Source organism: Anomaloglossus baeobatrachus, chromosome 1 (genome assembly GCF_048569485.1).
Source record: "Anomaloglossus baeobatrachus isolate aAnoBae1 chromosome 1, aAnoBae1.hap1, whole genome shotgun sequence".
NCBI lineage: Eukaryota > Metazoa > Chordata > Amphibia > Anura > Aromobatidae > Anomaloglossus > Anomaloglossus baeobatrachus.
The window spans coordinates 116179333-116201028 of NC_134353.1; the positions used below are offsets into that span (position 1 = coordinate 116179333).

The window sequence follows — 21696 nt, forward strand, 5'->3', positions numbered from 1 at the left end:
GCTAGGGATCTATAAGTTAATAATCAGCTCATATTGGGCCCCAGCTTATAACATAGATATTACTGATAAACATACAGGTCAGTGACAGTCATGTATAATATATGACCTGACAGTTTCCACAGGCAGCACTGTAGTATATGTCTGTTTTCTTCTAAATTGGGTGGGCTCTGTCATCACAATATCTTCTTCCTATACATTTGTGTATTACCACTCCTATTGTTCTTGTACTGGAGAAGTCAGCACTCTAATACATCACACATTGTGGCTCTAATACAAGTGATGGAAATCTGCAGCATCTCCTGACGGCTTTCCAGCAAGTATTCATCTGAGAGGTAGCAGAAACCGGAGCTACTGTGGATTTATGGTCATACAACCTGGCAGATGAGAATCATTACATTCCTACAGTAAACTCTGACGGGAGACTTTCTTCCTACTGTGTATACTTTAGTAATATGGACTGGTTGAGATGAAAACTTATAACTTTACCTACCGTGGTACAAGAAAATGGTGCACAGATTTATTGTAAGCTGAAGTACCAGCCTACACACTAAAGTATCAGGCTGAAATAAAAATGCCAAGAAGGACAGAAAAACAAAACATGAGAAAGGACGGGCTCATCCAGAAAATGTGTCTGTGGGTCACAGGAATAAGTTGTCAATCGGTGGATGTCTTTCTATCATCGTAAGTATGGAGCAGCTGTGCGCATGGTTGACTTCCGCTCCATTCATTCCCTATAGGGCTGCATAGCCCTATAGCCTTAGCTTTTTCAGGCAGGCATACACAGAGTGAATGGAGTGGTGGTCAAGTGTTAAAGGGGTTGTTCCCTACTTTTAGATTGCTGGCCTATACTTCGGAGGTGTCAGACCTTGGCAACTCTGACATTGATGACCTGTCCTAGTGGACAACCCCTTTAAGTGAATAAAAGTTACTCTAAGGGGTACTTTACACGCTGCGACATCACTAGCCAATGCTAGCGATGCTGAGCGCGATAGTACCCGCCCCCTTCGCAGATGCGATATCTTGCAATAGCTGCCGTAGCGAACATTATCGCTACGGCAGCATCACATGGACTTACCTGCCCTGCGACATCGCTCTGGCCGGCGACCCATCTCCTTCCTAAGGGGATGTGTCGTGCGGCGTCACAGCGACGTCACGCGGCAGCCGTCCAATAGAAGCGGAGGGGCGGAGATGAGCGGGACGTAAATATCCCGCCCACCTCCTTCCTTCCTCATTGCAGGCGGGATGCAGGTAAGGAGAAGTTCCTCGCTCCTGCGGCTTCATACACAGCGATGTGTGCTGTCGCAGGAACGAGTAACAACATCGTATCTGTCGCTGCAGCGAAATTATGGAAATGACCGACACTACACAGATCACCCATTTTCGATGCTTTTGCGATCATTTATCGGTGCTTCTAGGCTTTACACGTTGCGACGTCGTTACCAGCGCCGGATGTGCGTCACTTTCGATTTCACCCCGACGAGATCGCAGTAGCGATGTCGCAACGTGCAAAGTACCCCTAAGAGTATGAATGTTCCCCGATATGCTGGTTGGTGTAATTCCCAGTGGTAGGAAACCCATCAATCAGTAAGTTATCATCTATCTGAACGATAACTTGTTTTAAAAGGACAACCCCTTTAGAATTAATTCACAAAGATGCTTATGAGTTTGTACACATTTAAGACATACAATCCAATAAATGACTTGTCGGGATTAGAGTTACATTTTTTAAATGGGGAAATTTTAAGGCCCCATACAAATTAAACTACGGATTCATCCCACAGTCTTCTTGTGTCATCAGCTGGCACATTTTGGTAAATTATTATTATTATTTTTTTTTTACACTGCTGTCACCACTTTTGAAAAACGGAAAGCTGGTATAGTTTGCTATGCCAATAGGTGTATGCCACTTTTTAAAAGGTCAAGGTTCTCATTCCTTAAGTGGTGGCGTAAGAAATAGTATATTAGTTTTATCTAAAGAACCACCAAATAGATTAAATGTTGTGTGCATGAATACAGTCATGGCTAAAGTGTTGGCCTCGGGTAATTTTTCCAGAAAATGTAGTATTTTTCTCAGAAAATTATTGCAATTATAAATGTTTTGTTATACAAATCATTTCCTTTCGGTGTATTGGAACAACACAAAAAATACAGAGAAAAGATGGCAAATTAGAAATAAGTTCACACACAACCCTAAAAATAGGCTGGACAAAATTGTTGTCCCCTTTCCAAAATTGTGGTTAAACAACTTTGTTTCAAGCATGTGTGGCTCATACATACTCACCTGTGAAAAGTAACAGGTGTGAGCAATATGAAAATCACACCTCAAACCAGATAGAAAGGGGAGAAGTTGACTAACTGTTTGCATTGTGTGTCCTTGTGTGCCACACTAAGCATGGAGAACAGAAAGAGGAGAAGAGAGCAGTCTGAGGTATTGAAAACCAAAATTGTTGAAAAATATCAACAACCTCAAGGTTAAAAGTTAATCTCTAGAGATCTTGATGTTTCTCTTTAGTCCATGGTGGGTAACATGATCAAGAAGCTTACAACTCATGGCACTGTAGTAAATCTCCGTGGACTTGGATGGCAGAGAAAAACTGAAGAAAGGTTCAATGCAGCATAGTCCGGATAGTGGATAAGCAGCTCCAATCAAGTTCAAAGAAATGCAAGCTGTCTTGCAGGCTCAGGGTGCATCCCAGGAGGAACCGACCTCTGACACAGAGACATAAAAAAATCTAGATTGAAGTTTTTGAAAACGTGCGTGAGTAAGCCAAAATCCTTCTGGGAAAGCGTCTTGTGGACAGATGAGACCAAGATTGAGGTTTTTGGTAAAGCACATCATTCTACTGTTTACCGAATATGGAATGAGGCCTACAAAGAAAAAAACACAGTACCTACTGGCAAATACGGTGGAGGTTCAAGGATGTTTTGGGATTATTTTGCTGCTTCTGACACTGGGGGTCTTCACTGAGTGCAAAACATCATGAAATCTGAAGATTACCAAAGGATTTTGGGTGGCAATGTAGCGCCCAGTGTCAGAAAGCTGGGTTTGCGTCATAGGTCACGGGTCTTCTAGCAGGACTATAACCTCAAACATCGTCAAGTAGCACCCAGAAATGGATTGAAAGAAATTGCTGTAGAGTTCTGAAGTGGCAGCAATGTGTCCGGGTCTAAATCCCATTGAACACCTGTGGACAGATCTTAATCGCTGTTGGGCAAAGGCCCCTTCAAGTATGAGATACGTTGAGCAATTTACAAAAAATAAACCTGATCCAATATTCCAGTTGAACCGTGTAAGAGGCTTGTTGATGGTAATAGGAAGCTATTGATTGCTGTTATTTATTCCAAAGACTGAGCAACCAAATATTAAGTGGCGGGTGCTAACAATTTTGTTATTTTGCAGTTTTTGTATGAAATTATGTCCAATTTGCCTTTTTCCCCTCTTGTTTTTTGTGTTGTTCCAATTCCCTCCAAAAGATATAAACATTGGTATGACAAAACATGTAATTGCAATAATTTTCTGGAAGAGAAATAGTTCATTTTCTGGAACAATATCAGGGGTGCCAACACTTTTGGCCATGGCTGTAAATGTAAAGAGGCTTCATGCAAAACTGAGGCTGCTACCATAAAAAAGGGGGTATCTTTATGAGAGGGAGGAAATCTGAATTTTGAATAATTCGACTTCCTGGATCTATTTTTATGAAATAAGTCATAGTGTTAGGAATAATTGCGAAAAGGGTTACATTTTAGTATAAAATGTAACTTAAGTTATTTTGTAAAGATTATTTTACTTGTTTTTGTTACAGCCAATGATTTTTGGTTTCTTAAATACATAAAAGATGTATATCAACATATACAATGAACAATTAAAGAAGGATTTCTCAAGTACAACTACATGGATAAGTCACAATAACAATTATATATTTTATGAACATACATATTTAAGGTCCCTTTTGACCTGTGCTGTTTGTCACCCACCATGTCATTAAAAGGGGTTGTTTGGCATTAATAAAAGATTACACTGAAGACTTAAATTTAACAATCTGAAGCAAAATCATCTGCTGTCACAACGTGGATCCAACACTGGCTGCAGTAGCATCATAAACCATGATGTCCCCGTTCTTTTGTCACAGGACCGCTGCAGACAACCATAGGTGTTTAACATGGGGCAATAAAAGGGCTATCTAATCTTTGTATCAGGAGCACACAACTTCTCTGACTCACGACCTCCTGCTTTCCGGGGGCGGTGGACTCCTGAAAATTGACAGTTTTGACCATGAAATAATCGCATGAGTGCTCTACCATACAGGCTGAACGGAGCCCACAGCGGAGCCATGGGCAAAGTGACTTTGTAGGGCAACGAGGGGTTAACACTGGTTTGAGGGAAAGAAAGTGCTGGCTGTGGGGGGGTCAGAAGTTTAGGGGGCTGGGAAAAGTATTATGCGGGAGGTCACGTTTGGGCATATAGGATCAGTAGAGGGGGTGGGAACTACCTGAATAGCATGTTAAGCCAGTAGAAAAGGTAAGACCCTCCCGCCCTGTGATAAGCTCTGGGTGTGGGTTAATTAGGAGACTGTTTTGTATATTTTAATAATGTGTCGAAGTCATTTCGTCCAGCGGTAGTGAGGTAGAGTTCTTGGAGTTGGCGGTAAAATGGTGGTGGGGGGAGGTTGTACATCAGGTGGATGGTAACCCCCCCTTCTTTTATTTGGAATAGTAATTACCTGGTGGACTTTGGGGCTCTCCAGGGTGGGGTCCCCTGGGAGTCGGTGTTAGGGAAATGGTTTTCTGGTCAGAGGTGTCACCGAGCTTGTGGTTACTCACGGATGGTGGCAAAGTCGGATGGTTTATCAATTTTATGGGAACGTCCGCCAGGTTTTGGAGCTCCAAGAACCCTCCTCACTTTAAGGAAAGGTATTCCATTTACTTACTGTCATGTTTGGCATTGGCTTGGGTTCAACTGCTAGCTCTGCAGAACTTAGGGCATGTGTACACAGTTTTTTGAGGAGTCTCTTGAAATTGGTCTACTCAAAAAAAAGTCAGAAAAAGTGCTAAAAAAAAGCTTAAAAGACTTAATTTCAATTTTAAAACCACTTTCCTGTTCATAGGCTCAGATTTGGAGCACTTTTTTCCCACTTCAGGATTTGAAAAGCATCTCGTGGAAGAAATGAAAGATGCAGGTCACTTCATTGATGCGGGTCCTAAGGATCTGCTACAAAATTAGTCACTGTTCATTCCGCAAAAAATGCTTCCAATACATTTCAAAACCACTACGTGAAATGAAAAAAATTCTCAAGTAAGAAGCATTTTCTGCAGTGGTTTCCAATCCAAGAGTATGTGCATACGTCATCTCTCTCAGGTGGATTCTGACTGTAAGGCCTAGGACGCACAGCGAGAAAAACTGTGCGAGTGGAATGCGATAAAAAAAAAATCACATTCCACTCAGACCAATATTATTCTATGGGACAGCACCCATGAGAAATTATTTTCTTAGCCCTAATCGGACCAAGAAAACAGTCGCAGCATGCTGTGGGTGTAATGCGATCCTGTTCCACTCGCACCCATGCAAGTCTATGGCGCGAGAGAAACATCGCACAGCTCTCGCGTTACACCGGTGTAACATGAGAGCAGTGCGATTCTTGCAACAGCCGGGAATGGAGGAGATAGGGAGATAAATCCCTCCCCTCAGCAGCGCTGGCCCTCCCCTCCACAGTGCCGGCCTTCCCCTCCACAACTGTGGTCTGATTGCACGATCGGACCACAGTCGCATGACACTCGGCTCCTGCTGTGCTGTAAACGTGTGCCGAGTGTTATGCGAGCACTCGCACAAATCCCCATGTGGCCTCAGCCTAATAGTGATCAACAAATGATAAAAATAATGAACATATGCACAGCTGTGCTACAATGACTTGGTGTGCATGTGTTCCATCATTTTAACTTTCTTCAAAAGGAATGAAGAGACTAACAAAGTGATCTGACCATTTTTCTATGTGGAAACTGCCACTATTTTATTTATAAAATAATAATAATAATAATAATCATAATACAAGAATCCAGTAGCAAAACCTCCAAAAAAATGACACAGCTGGAGTTTTCCTGAAGTGTCTCCTGCTTCAAAAGCCATGCAGGTACGACAGCGTCTAAAAGATCCTGTGTTCATGTAACCAAAGGGTAGGTGTTTTTGACCGCCTCGAAAAAACTCTGTGTACTCATATCCTCACAGTTCTACAGCCACTTAGTGGAGCGCTTATGATAAAATGTTACTTTTTTCTGGTAGAGTTCCTTTCAATTAGATAAAATTCATGATGTTTGCTTATAACATGCCCCAACAATGTAATTTAGAAGAGAGAACTGTGTAAAAGATACTCAACAAGCAGGGATTACTAGTGGGTATTCTTGCCATATAGGGGACCGAAGTTAGTGGGCGTGACCAGCTTAGTTAACGGACATGACACCCGCCTTGGAGAGCATGGCCTTGCGTTTCCTTCCGTGCATCTGTTTAGTGAGTGCCCTTAGGCCGATCATTTTTCACTGAGTGACTAAGCACGGTCATCACCACACCTCTACACCACAACTGACCGACTCCATTCCCGACACTGCGATTGAGTATGCCGCGACAAGCAGCTGGCATGCCTTATCACGCGGGAGACACCGGCCCGCACCCACTAAGCTGGTCATGTCTACTCACAAAGCCGGCCACCAAGCCCACTCACTCCTGGCACTGGAAGAAAAGTACGCCCACCGATGACCAAGGTGACAAACCCGACAAGTGGTGTACTACAAGCAGGAAACGGATACGCAGATGACAGATACGGCAACCAATGATAAGAAGGTCGGGTCCACAGTATAGTGTGCGGAAGGAAACGCTGGGCCACACTCATCAAGGCAGGCGTCACGCCGACCAACTAAACCAATCAAGAGCACTAACTTCTGGTTCATGATACTGCAAGTATGTCTTACTAGTGTATAATTTTTGCAGTCTGAACACAGCCCAAGATGAGAATGGATTTTAATAGAAGTAATGGCGGTATAAGATAACGTATATAATATATACAGTGAGGTCCAAAAGTAGGTGGACAGAAAATAATAATATTTATTTTGATTTATATACAAAATTATATTTACTAACACAAGTATAACATTGACAATTAAATTTTATTCTGAACAATAATACAAAAGCCCTTAAATTTTATCAACGCCGGTGCTCAAACTGTTTTCCATTACAATTTGTACAGCTTTGAAGTCTGCCTCTTACGCTTCGACAAACATTTTTGCACAAGTCTCTTTGGGTATTAATTTCTTGAAATGCTTCTCTTATGTAATTTTTCAAATCACTGACACTTTTTGGTTTTCGACTATAAACTTTGTCCTTGAATACTCCCCAAAAGAAAAAAATCTATTGGGGTCAAGTCTGGTTAACGTGCCGGCCAATCAAGTGGGCCTCTCCGGCCAATCCATTAGGAAATATTTCATCAAGATACTCGCGGACTACTCTTGAATAATGTGGAGGAGCCCCATCTTGTTGGAAATAAAGGTCATTTGAATTAGGCTGTTGCTATAACTGGGGAACAACTTGATTCATTAAAATTTTGAGATACTTATCTCCTGTGACTGTTCCATCAAAAAATATTGGTCCTAAAACACCAAAACTTGAAATACCATCACAAATATTGACACCAGGCTCATTTAGTTGTTGCTGTAATGTTAAATGCATGTACTCAAGTTACCAGTAAATACAATTAGGTCTGTTATTATGGCCAGATAATTTGAAAGAAGCTTCATCACTCCACATAATGTTATCTAAAATTACTGGATTTTCTTCATTTTTTTAAGCATAATCTCACTAAATTGCAGCCGCCTGTCTGGATCATCCTCCAATAAACCATGAATTAGACGTGGACGATAAGCTTTCCACCCAATAGATTTCAGGATTCGCATGTAGAAGCTTGAGAAATTACCGATTCTAAAGAGACTCTTCTGGGGACTTTTTTGCACTCTGAACAAATGTTTCAGCAACAAGTTGTATGTTATTTTCTGTAAACAGTTTTGGGTCGACCAGTTTTTGGAGCATTAAGGATTGAGCCAGTGGCATCGAATTTGTCACGAATGCGGTAAATGGTTTGTCTCTTTGGGGCTTGAGCACCAAATGTTTCAACTCAATTTGCTCTAACGGTTTCAGCATTTTGAGATTTCCAATACTCTTCTAAAATCCATTTTCTTTGATCTTTATTTAAATAATTTGCCATTATGGGTTATCTGAATTATCTGAAAAGAAAACAGATTTGGGGGAGATTTGTCTGTGAAAACTGTATCTGTGAAACTGACTCAGTTGCCCTTAGCAACCAATCAGATTCCACCTTTCATTTTTCAAAGAGTCTGTGAAGAATTAAAAGTGGAATCTGATTGGTTTCTAAGGGCAACTGAGTCAGTTTCACTTTACACCATGTTTCGTCAATCTCCCCCTTCATAACCCTTTTACACATACTGTCCACCTACTTTTGGACCACCATATGTATATATATATATATATATATATATATATATATATATATACACTGTATCTGCAGCTACACCTATCAGCCAGCCTTCTAGGTGATGGTTGGTATTTTTCCACCTTCCATCACCTACTTCAATGAATTAGCTTGATTGGTACACCATGAATCCGCCTATACCAGAGCTTGGGCGTCACTGTGCAGTCACTTCTTTGTAAGCACATTCGGATATCTGCAGTCTGAAATGCATTTGTCAGATGAAAGAACCACTTTACCCCCCAAAAATTTAAAATAAAACATGAGGGATTTTTTGTTTTAATCAAAGGTTCCTCCTGTCAGCTATCATTCCTGTACACGGCAGTCCAGAAGACACCTTAAATGATCAGGACGACAGGTGCTCTTATATAAGATGAAAGGAAGACACTCAGATGTAGAATTAAGGAGTGGAGACGGCACTAGGCAAGTCACAGATTTGCATTGCTTCTGACAGAGATGATGTAAGGCATTTTACAGACAGCAGCACCAGAACTAGAACAGGAGCTTTATTCACAATGACACTGCAAGAGGAGATAAAAGCATTCACCCTTAGGGACCAAGACAGGAGACAAAAAAGTAAGTGATAAACATAGAAGGTCCTTAGCTTGCAAGTGACTATTTCCAGGTGCTGTCATGTGCATGGCTGAACAGACATCCGGATAAGCCCAGTGTATGGGATAAAAACATAAAAGGAGGATCAAGACTACAAAGGGGTCTGAATTTTCTCTTCGGGTACTTTCACACATCCGGATTTTTGCTCTGCGGCACAATACGGCGTTCTGCAGAAAAACCGCAACCGGCTTTTGTAACGCCGATTGCGGTTTTTTTTGCATTGACTTACATTAGTGCCGCATTGTGCCGTAGGGGCTTGCGTTCGGTCCGGTTTTTGCCGCATGCGGCAGATTTAGCCGATGCGGCGGCCGGATCGAACGTACCCTGCAACGTTTTTTGCTCCGGCAAAAAACACCGCATCGCGCCGCATCCGGCCGCTGCGGCGCATTTTTCAATGCATCCCTATGGAGGCCGGATGCGGCGCGATGCGGAAAAAAACGCATCCGGTCGCCGCATGCGGTATTTTCCACTGCGCATGCTCAGTAGCATGCCGCAACCGGAAAAAACCGGACCGGCCGCATGTAAAAACTTGCAAAGGATGCGGTGTTTTCACCGCATCCGTTGCATAGTTTTCACAGCCGGATTGAGCCGCAGGGCTCAAACCGGATGTGTGAAAGTAGCCGAACCAGGGAAAAAAAAGTCAACTTTTTGACTAGATATTTTGAACTTCATCAAATTTCAATAGGTTCAGACTGAAAAATCTAAATGCAATCTCTTCTAAAAACATTTTTTTACCTTGATGGGATAAAGTTTCCAACACATTAGCTATATGATCCAGACTATCATAGAATTATAGAATGGTAGAGTCGGAAGGAACCTCAAGGGCCACCGAGTCCAACTCCCTGTGAGTGCAGGTTTTCTTAAATCATTCCAGGTATATGTTTATCCAGAGAGCGCATTCTATAGTAAAATCCATGGTCACCGCTTACCAGAACAACGCTGGATTCATATATATCTGTTGCATCAAGCTTCATTTTTTTAGCCTAATGCAACTCCGTACAAAAATGTATCAGAAGCTTTTTCATTTAGCTGCTGATCATGGACGGATCTCAATGTTGCATGAAATGTCGGGATCAAGCCACCAGACCATGCGATCCACTAAGACAGGGGAGAACGATCTTATTGCAAACAATGGCCTCAGTTCCTTCATCAGATGCCATCCTGCGTTTTACTTAAACATTATACACCGGCCATATGTGAGCCCAGCTTAAAGTAGATAGATCACTGGGTCCTATATGACTGAGACTTCGGGCAGCACAGCACGGTACCATGTTGTCCTCTACTGCTATTTACTGGGGCCCTGAAGTTTCATCCCATGAGGGAGGCTTATAAACCGTGTGTACTGTACAGGACCCTGAAGAAACACACAATCTTTATGTATGAAGTGATATACAGTTTATAGTCCACAATTCTTTTCCTGAGATCTTGGCTGATTTCTTTTGACTTTCCCACGATGATATACAAAGAAGCAGTGTGTTTCAGGAGTGCATTAAAATACATCCACAGATGTGTCTCTAACTCAGATGTTGCCAATAAACCTATCAGAAGCTTCCAAAGACATGACATCACCATATGGGCTGTGTCATATTGTTTAAAGACATAGTACTCTTAATGTATGTAAAGTTTTGACTTTGCAGAAAGTAATAAAAATGTCTTAAAACATTCTCTCTCTCATTATGCCGGCATTTGGTAAATATAAATAATTTTGGTTCCTAATTGACCTAAAACGGGAAAGGTTTATTCTGATTTCATGTCAGATAGTGAGAAAAACATGCAGATGTGTCTTTTTAGAAAGTGGATGGAAACTTCTGGTTTTAACTCTGTTTCATTTTTTCATCTTCATGCTACCTAATTGGAGGCTTTGGAATTAATTACTAGTTTTTCCAGTTGTAAAGCTACAATAGTTATTCCAAATAAATTGAGATACTCCTTAAAAACAGTAGACACATTATATTCAGAAGACATTGCAATTAAAATTGTTCAATATGGACTAAAAATGAAGCAAATAAAAATGGCTTGTAACAGCTCCATCAATTCTAATCTTACTGTCATTTTTTCCATAAAAAAAACCTTATAAACAGTGATGACCCATTCAGAAACTCAGAAAAATATTAATAGCGGTATTTTTGGTGTATTATAACTGGTTAATAGGATTAGGGGAAATCATCCATTATACGCTCAGCGGATAAGATGAGACACAGAAGCATACATCCATAGACAATATCTCCATACACAACACTCAAAGTCAGTAACAAAAGCTACAGGATCAGGAGAAAGGTGGCTGCACTCACCGTCCATTATCTCGGCCTACTCCCCACACTCGAATGCTTACAATGGGCTGTGAATGTAGGAGCGTGCGGTCCATAGGATCTACCAGATTTAGCATATCATTCTCTAAAACAAGATACATATCTTTACCCTAGAAAAAAAGAAAAAGTCATTTGTGATTAGTAGGTCACATATAGTAGTAAAGCAAAAAAGCAGTATACTAAGTGCACAAGTATTATTAAAGGGAATCTGTCAGGTCTTGTGTGCACCCAGAATCAAGAGCGGTTCTGAGTGCATATTTCTAATCCCTGCCTAGCAGTCCCTGCCTATAGTAGCATAGATAAAGGGATCTTTAGAAAAGTATTTGTGGCGCCCCTGACCTGGTCAGGCACCACTGAGTACTGCACCCATGCTGGGTGATTACAAACAGGTAATCCCAAAGGCTGTGTAGGGTGTGTATGCACAGGCACATTGCAACCAGGTCTCACACACACATTAGAGGGGACCCCTGGGCAAACCTAGGAGGGGGCGTGGCCTCCACATCTCAGTTAGTGGGGCGGTAGTGGGGCTGGAAACGAGTGTTGAAGTGGCAGTCAAAGGAGTAGGAATGGAGCAGCCGAGTCTGAAGTGTAGACGCAGAAGAGCGAGAACACTAGTCGGACCCTGCACGTGTAGTGGCTGCTGGCAGGGGAGTACATTACCACACAGTCAGTCTGAAAGACACCTGAAGAGAGAGAGCAGTAAGGAGTCGAGTACGAGGACTCCAGGTAATAAGGTAATGAAAGCACGCACGGGGAACAGGTCCCTAGAGCCAGACATCCATTTAGTGGTCTGCTAAATCCTGCAGGTGGTGGGACTAGAGGTTCCACACCAACCAACATAGAGCCGGAGCATCAGCAGCAACAAGGGGGCCCATAAGGAAGATCGAGCCTGAAGCCATCTTTTCCTTGGTCCACGCTGCCAGCAAACGGGTCAGAAAGGGGAGAAAAGGCAGCTGCGATTTCCCTGGATGAATCCCACGGTACTTTAAGTCAGGGGTTGTCTGAAACAAGAAGTGCTAGGAAGGCGAGTCAGCAGTCACCCCTATACCAGCCTGAAGGATACCTGGTTCTCTCTGGTCTATCTCAGTATCGCCCGGGTTACCTCACAAACCAGCTAAACGTGAGTAAACAAGTTAAAAGACTTTCTGGACTGCGACTGAGTTATTCTGCGACCTCTGGTTCCACACACATACACCCAAGCCCCTAGGGCAGTCCTCACTCTCGGGAGGCCACACCACCTAACTGCAAGTACCATCAGCCCCAGACGCTCGTTAAGCTGCAGTGGCGGTCCCCCATCACACTGACCGCAAAACCGAGAGTGGCGTCACAACTCCTATGAAAGTGAACCTGACATACCTGTTGCCAGAAGGATCCCTACAGAGAAGTCACCGCAGTGTCCCACAGGCGACCGCTGCAGCGCTGTGGTGGGTGATTCATATTTCTATAGATCCTTTATAATATGCTAATGAGGCTAGAGACTAGTCGCAAGGGCATTATTGCCTTGGCTAGTCGGCCCCCTTAGCATGTAAGCACGCCTCTGTGGGCGTACTAAGATGCTAATGAACGCACAGCATCAAATGCATGGTTGCTCACCTCTCTGCTGTCACCACAGCTGATGCTAGTTTGCACATAACCACTCTACTTCCGCTCATGCGCATGACACCAGTTTGAAGCCGGAATGTGTACACCCAGCTTCACAGTGCGCATGACCGGAAGTCCAGGGACTTCTGATCATGCACACTGAAACAAAAACCAGCATCAGCTGCGGTGACAGCAGAAAGGTGAGAAACCATGCACATTCATTGAATAAAATAAATAAGACGGGAGCACAATGAGGAGTACCAGCGATATTGAAAACTAAAAAAACTTTTATCCACTGCTCACCTATAAGGCTTGTGCGCCCCCAAACAACTCCAGTGTTAAACCTAAGAATGTACCCGTGGAAGGATTCCTGCCATCCTCTCACTAACACCGTGGCTTCAGTGTGCTCAGTCCGGACATCACATGATCACACACAATGCCCCGTCACGGCAGATCCTGTGGTCTCCGTGATAATGTACCCGGTGGTCAGCAACTCTACTCCTATTTGGCTAAATGGTCTCCTTTCCTCAAAGCTGCCGTGCTTCCCACAAAGTGGAATATAAGTAAGGAAAGAAAAAAGCCAGTCTGATGGAGCGCTATAAAGGAAGAATGGACCAATTCCTTGCTGCACATTCATTAGCATGTTAGCAAACCTACAGGGGCGTGTCTACATGCTAAGGGGGCCGACTAGTCAAGGGAACTAACGCCCAGGGGATTGGTCCCTGGCCTCATTAGCAAATCATAAAGCATTTTTAGAAATACTCATTCTAAAGATCTCTTTATCTATGCTACTATTGGCTGGAACTGCTAGGCAGGGATTAGAAATATGCACCCAGAACCGCTCTTGGTTCTGGGTGCATAAAGGATCTGACAGGTTCCCTTTAACTTTCATGACAAGAGTAAAGGGTGCTTTACACGCTGCGACATCGCTAACGATATATCGTCTGGGCCACGTTGTTAGTGACGCACATCCGGCGCCGTTAGCGACATCGCAGCGTGTGACACCAAGGAGCGACGATCAACGAGCGCAAAAACATGAAAAATCGTTGCTCGTTGACACGTTGCTCCTTTCCCAAATATTGTTGCTACTGCAGGTACGATGTTGTTCGTCGTTCCTGCGGCAGCACACATCACTGTGTGTGACACCGCAGGAACGACGAACATTTCCTTACCTGCGTCCACCGGCAATGAGGAAGGAAGGAGGTGGGCGGCATGTTCCGGCCGCTCATCTCCGCCCCTCCTCTGCTATTGGACGGCAGCCGTGTGACGTCGCTGTGACGCCGCACAAACCGCCCCCTTAGAAAGGAGGCGGATCGCCGGCCAGAGCGACGTCGCAGGGAAGGTAAGTCCGTGTGACGGGTGTTAGTGATGTTGTGCGCCATGGGTAGCGATTTGCCCGTGACGCACAACCGACGGGGGTGGGTACGCTTGCTAGTGATATCGGTACCGATATCGCAGCGTGTAAAGTACCCTTTAGTTTACACTATCAAATGTTGTTGATGCTTTAGATTTCTTTGCAGGCCCATTTAATCAGGGAACAAGCACATTCCTGACTAACGGACCACCTACACAGGTCAGCAAAATGCTCATTCCTGGGCTGCAATGTTTTTTTAAGATGGCTTAAAAAAAAATCACCATTAACAGTAGTACAAATCCTATGTAAATAGTTGATGTACTGTCGAGAACAATGATATTCTATGTGAACAGAACGACAGTGAGAAAGTCCCCAGTTTGCTAAGAAAAAATAAACACCCATTCTCTACATTCAAAGAAGCAGTCCTCCGATCCAAGTCGGCTCTCTGCTAAACAGGACGACTTCACAACTGCAATATATTTTACATATCCTATAATTTCAAACAATTATTCAGCATTTTTAATTCCCTGCTCTGTACATAGTTGCCCCTCTGTCCTCCATCATTTCTGCAGAAGACTTTGCTACATACTTCAAAAACAAGATCAACCAAATCAGACAAATCTTTACTGTTCAATCACCACAACCCCTCGATATACAGTAACAACCATTGTCCTTCCCCTATAACCTTCTTCCCAACCATCACTGAAGGAGAGCTTACTCATTTTCTCTTCAAATCACACTTCACTACTTGTGCACTTGACTCCATTCCAACCTACTCCCTTCTCAAAATCCATGCTTATCCCAGACCTAACCCATCTCTTCAACATACAATTAATTTCTGGTGTCTTCCCTTCCGCTTTCCATTAATGCATTAATCACACTTATCCTGAAGAAGCCAAACCTTGACCCAACCTCTATGTCTAGCTATCGTCCTATATCGTTGATCTCATATTCTTCAAAACACCTTGAATAGCACATTCACGTTGATCTTTCCTTCCACCTCTCATCCAACTCACGAAGACAACCTACAATCTGATTTTTGTCCCCACCACCCCACTGAAACTACGTGCCATGATCAAAATTACTAAAGACTTACTAACCACCTATGCTAACAGACAAAATTTTATACTCCTCTTTCTAGACCTGTCCTCTGCTATAAACACAGTCGACCACTCCCTCCTACTACAGATCCTCTCTAACCTTGACATCAAAGATTTTGCCATCTCCAGAATCTCCTCAAACTTCACTAACTGCACATTTAGGCTTTCTCATTCCCATACTACCACCACTTCCACCCTTTCTTTATTGGTGTCTCTCAAGGCTTTGTCCTGAGACCCTTAATCTTCTTTATCTATACTTCAAAATTTAAAGTTCCATGGCTGCCTGTACCACCTATATGCTGATGAAAATCAGATCAACCTTTCTGGCTCAGACGCCACTTCATCCCATAGTGTCCATCAACCATATCCTCCTTCATATAATACATCACACTTCCTAAAACAAAACATAACTATCTTTCTTCCATCCCACTCAAACACCTATCAGGCCTATTTATCACTATAAATAACATCACACTTCCCACTGTCTCACAAGTCCGCTGACTCAGAGTAACCCTCGACTCTGCCCTGTCCTTCAATCCACACATTTGCGTCCTTCCCGCCTCCTGCCTTCCAACTCCAAAATATTCCAAAACTCATCCTTTCCTCAAAACCAAATCATCTCCCACCTGAACTACTGCAATATCCTCCTCTGCAGCCTCCCAACTAAAACTCTTGCACCTCTCCAGTCCGTTCTTAACACTGATGCCCAATTATTCCACCTCTCACCTTGCTATTCCTCCATCGCTGCCCTCTGCAAATCACTTCACTAGCTTTCAATTTCCCAATGAATCCAGCTTAAATTATTTACAATGACATACAAAGCCGTCCATAAATTGTCTCCTACAAATATATATCACGCAACTAATCTTCCAATACTTTCACACATGTAATCTCTAGTCCTCATAGGACTTCCTTTTCTCCTCTGCTCCCTTATGTTTCTCATCTAATCACCTCCAAAACTTCTCCAGAGCATCCCCCATCTTCTGGAATTCTGAGCCCCAACAAATATGATTACCCACCACATTTGGAACCTTCGGACGTAACCTGAAAACTCATTTTTGAGGAAATCCTACAGCATGCAATAACCCCACTGCCACCTCACTATAGTCTGCAATAACACGGCTGTCACCTAACTACCACCGTAGCTACTGCAACCCCTGACTTACTGTCTCCTTCTCTATTTCTTTGCAGATTGTAATCCCCCTCTGCATTTAGCAAAATCGAATCAAATTCAGTGGAAACCCTACAAGAAGAATAGAGAATGGATATTTAGCAGGGAATCTGAAGGGTAAACTACAGAACAGCAGAACATAGAAGGGCAGATCGTATTAGGGCAGAGGTTTCTGCTAATATGCATTCAAACAGACATTGCTGGACAATTTTAGGGGAGTTCTTAGATTTAATGTCTCATAATCGGGTTGATAATGATGATTTGAATCTGCAAGAATAGGAGGTACAGAACAGCTTCCAACCTAGCACACTGAGGGGATTCCAAGTAGAGTATTAGCTTCTATCACGTCCATAGGGCATATGAACAGGTGTTGTTTTCATGAGACATCAGGATGAGACTTGAATGCTCTGAAACAGACATAACTGGGGAAGTTCAGCTCAATAACACTATGGAAAAGGAAGTTGCTCTAAGGGGTGCTTCACACACAGCGAGCTCACTGCCGAGATCGCTGCTGACTCACGCTTTTTGTGACGCAGCAGTGACCTCATTAGCGATCTCGCTGTGTGTGACAATGAGCAGCGATCTGGCCCCTGCTGCGAGATCGCTGCTCGTTACACACAGCCCTGGTTCGTTTTCTTCAAAGCCGCTCTCCCACTGTGACACACAGATCGCTGTGTGTGACAGCGAGAGAGCGACAAATGAAGCGAGCAGGGAGCAGGAGCCGGCGTCTGACAGCTGAGGTAAGCTGTATCCAAGATAAACATCGGGTAACCAAGGTGGTTACCCGATATTTACCTTAGTTACCAGCCTCTGCAGCTCTCACACTGCCTGTGCTGCCGGCTCCGGCTCTCTGCACATGTAGCTGCTGTACACATCGGGTTAATTAACCCGATGTGTACAGCAGCTAGGAGAGCAAGGAGCCAGCGCTAAACAGTGTGCGCGGCTCCCTGCTCTCTGCACATGTAGCTGCATTACACATCGGGTTAATTAACCCGATGTGTACTGTAGCTAGGAGAGCAAGGAGCCAGCGCTCAGTGTGCGCGGCTCCCTGCTCCCTGCTCACACAGCTAAGCGGTGTGCGCTGGTAACTAATGTAAACATCGGGTAACCATACCCGATGTTTACCTTAGTTACCAGTCTCCGCAGCTTCCAGACGGCGGCTCCGTGCAAGCGCAGCGTCGCTTGCACGTCGCTGCTGGCTGGGGGCTGTTCACTGGTCGCTGGTGAGATCTGCCTGTTTGACAGCTCACCAGCGACCATGTAGCGATGCAGCAGCGATCCTGACCAGGTCAGATCGCTGGTCGGATCGCTGCTGCATCGCTAAGTGTGAAGGTACCCTTAGGCAGTGCATTCCAGCGACCAGTACATCTCAATGACAATGTGGCCAAGATAGGGAAAAGCTTATCAGTCAATAGAATCTCAGCTTTCATTACAAGTCAGATTTTTATACAAATATACTTAAACAGGGGTGTCAAACTTATTTTCAAAGGGGTCACATCAGCATTATGGTTGCCTAAGAGGGCAGCTTGTAATTATGAGGGCTCATGGAGATCTCCATGCAACATGGACTGCAATGCACAAACTGGCCAGGAGCTAAAAAAGAGCTGTCCATGGATAAAAGCGCTTAATGAGAACTGTCTCTGGGTACTAGGGCTCTACGAACGCTGTCCCTGGGTTCTAGGGCTATATGAGAGCTTTCCCTAGGTAGTAGGGCTATATGACAGCTGTCCCTGGGTACCAGGGCTAAGGTAGTAGGGCTATTGAAGAGCTGTCCTTGGGTTGTAGGACTAAGGGCGCTGTCCCTGGGTTTTAAGGTAAGGGCACTGTCCCTGGCATGTAAATCCCACCACAAGCTTTCCCCCCAGCATTGCACACATCCCATAAGTCACCACAGGCATCTGCACAGCATTATAGACCCACAAAATCCAATCACTGGCATCCCCCCAGTATTGTACACCCCGCCAAATCCTAAATCCCACACAGATGTCCCTCTTGCATTGCACACCCTCAATCTCTCACTACATGTATATCCAAGCACTATAGACCCCCAAATTCCACCACAAGCATCCTCCCAAACATTACACATCCCCAAACTCCCACCACAGGCATCTCCACAGCATTAAAGACCCCCAAAATCCCACTCCAGGAATCCCTCAGCATTGTACATCCCGCAAATCACACTGCAGGCATACCTATAGCATTATACATCTCCCCAAAAAATCCTATCATAGTCATAATCCAGCATTGCCCACCCCCATCACAGGCACCCCCTGTATCGCACCCCCCCTAAAATCCCATCATAGCATCCCTATCTGTTTTGCACATACCCCATATCCTACCACAGGCATCATAGACACACAAAATTCCACCACAAGAATACCCATAGCATTACAGAACCCACAGGCATCCCCCAGTGTCGCACACTTCCCAAAATCCCATGACAGGGATCTCTATAGCAATGCACACACCCCAAATTCAAACACAGGTATCCCTACATCATTATAGACCCTTAAAATCCCACCACAGGCATCGTCCAATATTGTACACCCCCCAAAACCCGCCAAAGGCATCCCATTGGCATTAATAGACACGCCTAAACTCCAACACTCCGTTGAATGACACATTGTGATCCGGAACCAGGAGTGACGCCAACAACACGTCAACACAAGACAGAAATTACGTTACACCTACCAGAATCCCTTGCATGGCAGCCTCTAACGCATGTGCAGATTTTTTTTTGAAAATCATGAATGGTGGGGTTTTTTTTGTCGGATGCTTTGGAAGGCAGAGATAACCCGGGTTTTACTGGCAATCCAGATTGCGGGCCACATAAGATGATGTGGTGAGCCTGTTTTGGCCTTGAGTGTCACACCCCTGATTTGATGAAAGCTAAGGTTAGAAAGCGCAGTAGGGTCTTACCCAATAAACATATGAAAGGTGATAAGGAATAGTGCTCACCTTGTGTGGTTGTGTGACACACAACCAGTATCAAAGCACGTAATCAGCAGCCACACTCCACAAGCCAGTATAGATCAGGAACTGAATAAAGGTGGCACTATTTCTGCGCTGCTGTAGGAATGACACAAATCCAAAAATACTGAAGTATAGGTGGTTTTATTCTACGCGTTTCGAAGTGTGTCCCCACTTCATCAGGAAAATCGGTGGATTTTCCAAAATAGTTCGACCTTTATTCAGTTCCTGATTTAGACCCTTGATTTAGAAGAAGATAACTATTCCATTTGTTTAATCCATGCAGGCAGGACCATTTCAATTTTTCTACATCAGTGCCATAATAAGGTTTTGAATTTTTCATCTCGCTATTTATGAACTAATACATTTTTGTATAGATTGCAACTAGGAGACAATACTGGATTTAGCAAAACAAGTTTGAATTTCTACATTTACCATTTTGGGGTACATGTAATTTGACATTTATTTTATATTAATTTATTTAAGGGGATTAGCAAAGTTCCATTCTAATTTTGTTAGTTTTTTTTTTACATTGTTCATTGCTAATGCTACAATAGCTTAATATTTTTATAGTATTTTAAAAGTGCCTTTTTATTGTGGCCAGCCTAAGGCACACCTTTGCACATCTTGATATGTCACACCTATGAGGTGGATGGATTATCTCGGCAACGGGGAAGCGCTCACTAACACAGATTAAGATGAATTTGTCAACAACACTTGAGAGAAAAAGGCCTTTTGTGTACATAGAAAAAGTCTTAGATCTTTCAGTTCAGCTCATGAAAAATGGAAGCATAATACAAGTGTTGTATTTATATTTTTGTTTAGTTATATATATATATATATATATATATATATATATATATATATATTCCAATGGTTGAGATCGGTGCAGGCATGTGTTCAATTTCGCGAATCTCTCTGAGAGGAAGCTGCTTGTGGCATTTGAACTTTTGACTTTCAGACCCCATTTCTCACCATCCACTACAGCTTTGAGAATGAGACTACCCTCATTTTATACACTATTATCTTGGCTATCTCATACATAAATTTGACTTTCAAATATTTGGCATATACCTAGTTATGTAGATTCTTCTCTTAAAACAGCATTGTTACAGTTTTGCACCTGGTGGTGAAAAAATCTTTTTCTTCCTGTATACTACAAATTACAACCTGTTCTCACATTCCTTAATAGCTCAGTGTGTTATTTTGCCGATTTCCAAGGAAAAGGTCATTAGTTCTAATCAAGGAGCAGCCATGAAGAACATTTTCCAAGAAAAGAGAAACAGCATCATCCTGCTCATTGATTATGGTCTCTCAGTCAAGAAAATTGCTAAAATGCCTCATATGAGTGCCATGACAGTTGGACAAATAGGAATTGAAGTCCATCCATCCATCCAATAGCCAAGAGGTGGACGTCCCGGCAAAATATCAGAGTAAACAAGTTGGCTCATCTCCAATGGTGGCCAGAAAAAAGGTGAAGGAGCCTTGACTTCAATATTGTCATAAGAAGCGTCGAGTCAAGGTTGCAAAAAGTATGAAAAGTGAACAGCACAAGATTGGAAACGGGTGATTTGGAACGATGAAGCAAAAGTCAATAGACTAGGCTCTGATGGGTGCAAATGGGTCTGTAAGAAATAAGGGAAAAACAAGCTAATGGATTGAAAAATTGAAGGAACTGTCAAGTTCGGTGAATGAAGTCTGATGATATGGGGTTGTTTTATAGCAAATGGCATTGAATACTAGACCAGGATTGATGGTGATCACAAAATGCCTTTTTCTCTCAAGTATTGTACACAAATTTGTCCAAATCTGTGTTAGTGAGCACTTCTCCTTTGCAGAGATAATTCATCTACCTCACAAGTGTGGCATATCAAGATGCTTATTAGTCAAGATGATTATTGCACAGGAGTGACTTAAATCCCGCTTTACACGCTACAATATATCTTACGATGTGTCGGCGGGGTCACGTCGTAAGTGACGCACATCCGGCATCGTAAGGTACATTGTAGTGTGTGACAGGTACGTGCGATTGCGATTGAACGTTAAAACGTTCATTGCATGCACGTCGTTGAAT

The 21696-nt window shown here is 43.2% G+C and overlaps 1 protein-coding gene across 11 annotated transcripts in view; it reads right to left on the reverse strand.

The window, feature by feature from the left end:
- Positions 1-21696, reverse strand: part of APBB2 (amyloid beta precursor protein binding family B member 2) — a 556523-nt gene that overhangs the window by 143564 nt on the left and 391263 nt on the right. For all 11 annotated transcript variants that reach the window (XM_075346992.1, XM_075346989.1, XM_075346988.1 and 8 more), the window contains one exon: positions 11429-11556. In XM_075346992.1, coding sequence (XP_075203107.1) covers positions 11429-11556 — 128 coding nt within the window. The remainder of the gene's footprint in view (positions 1-11428; positions 11557-21696) is intronic.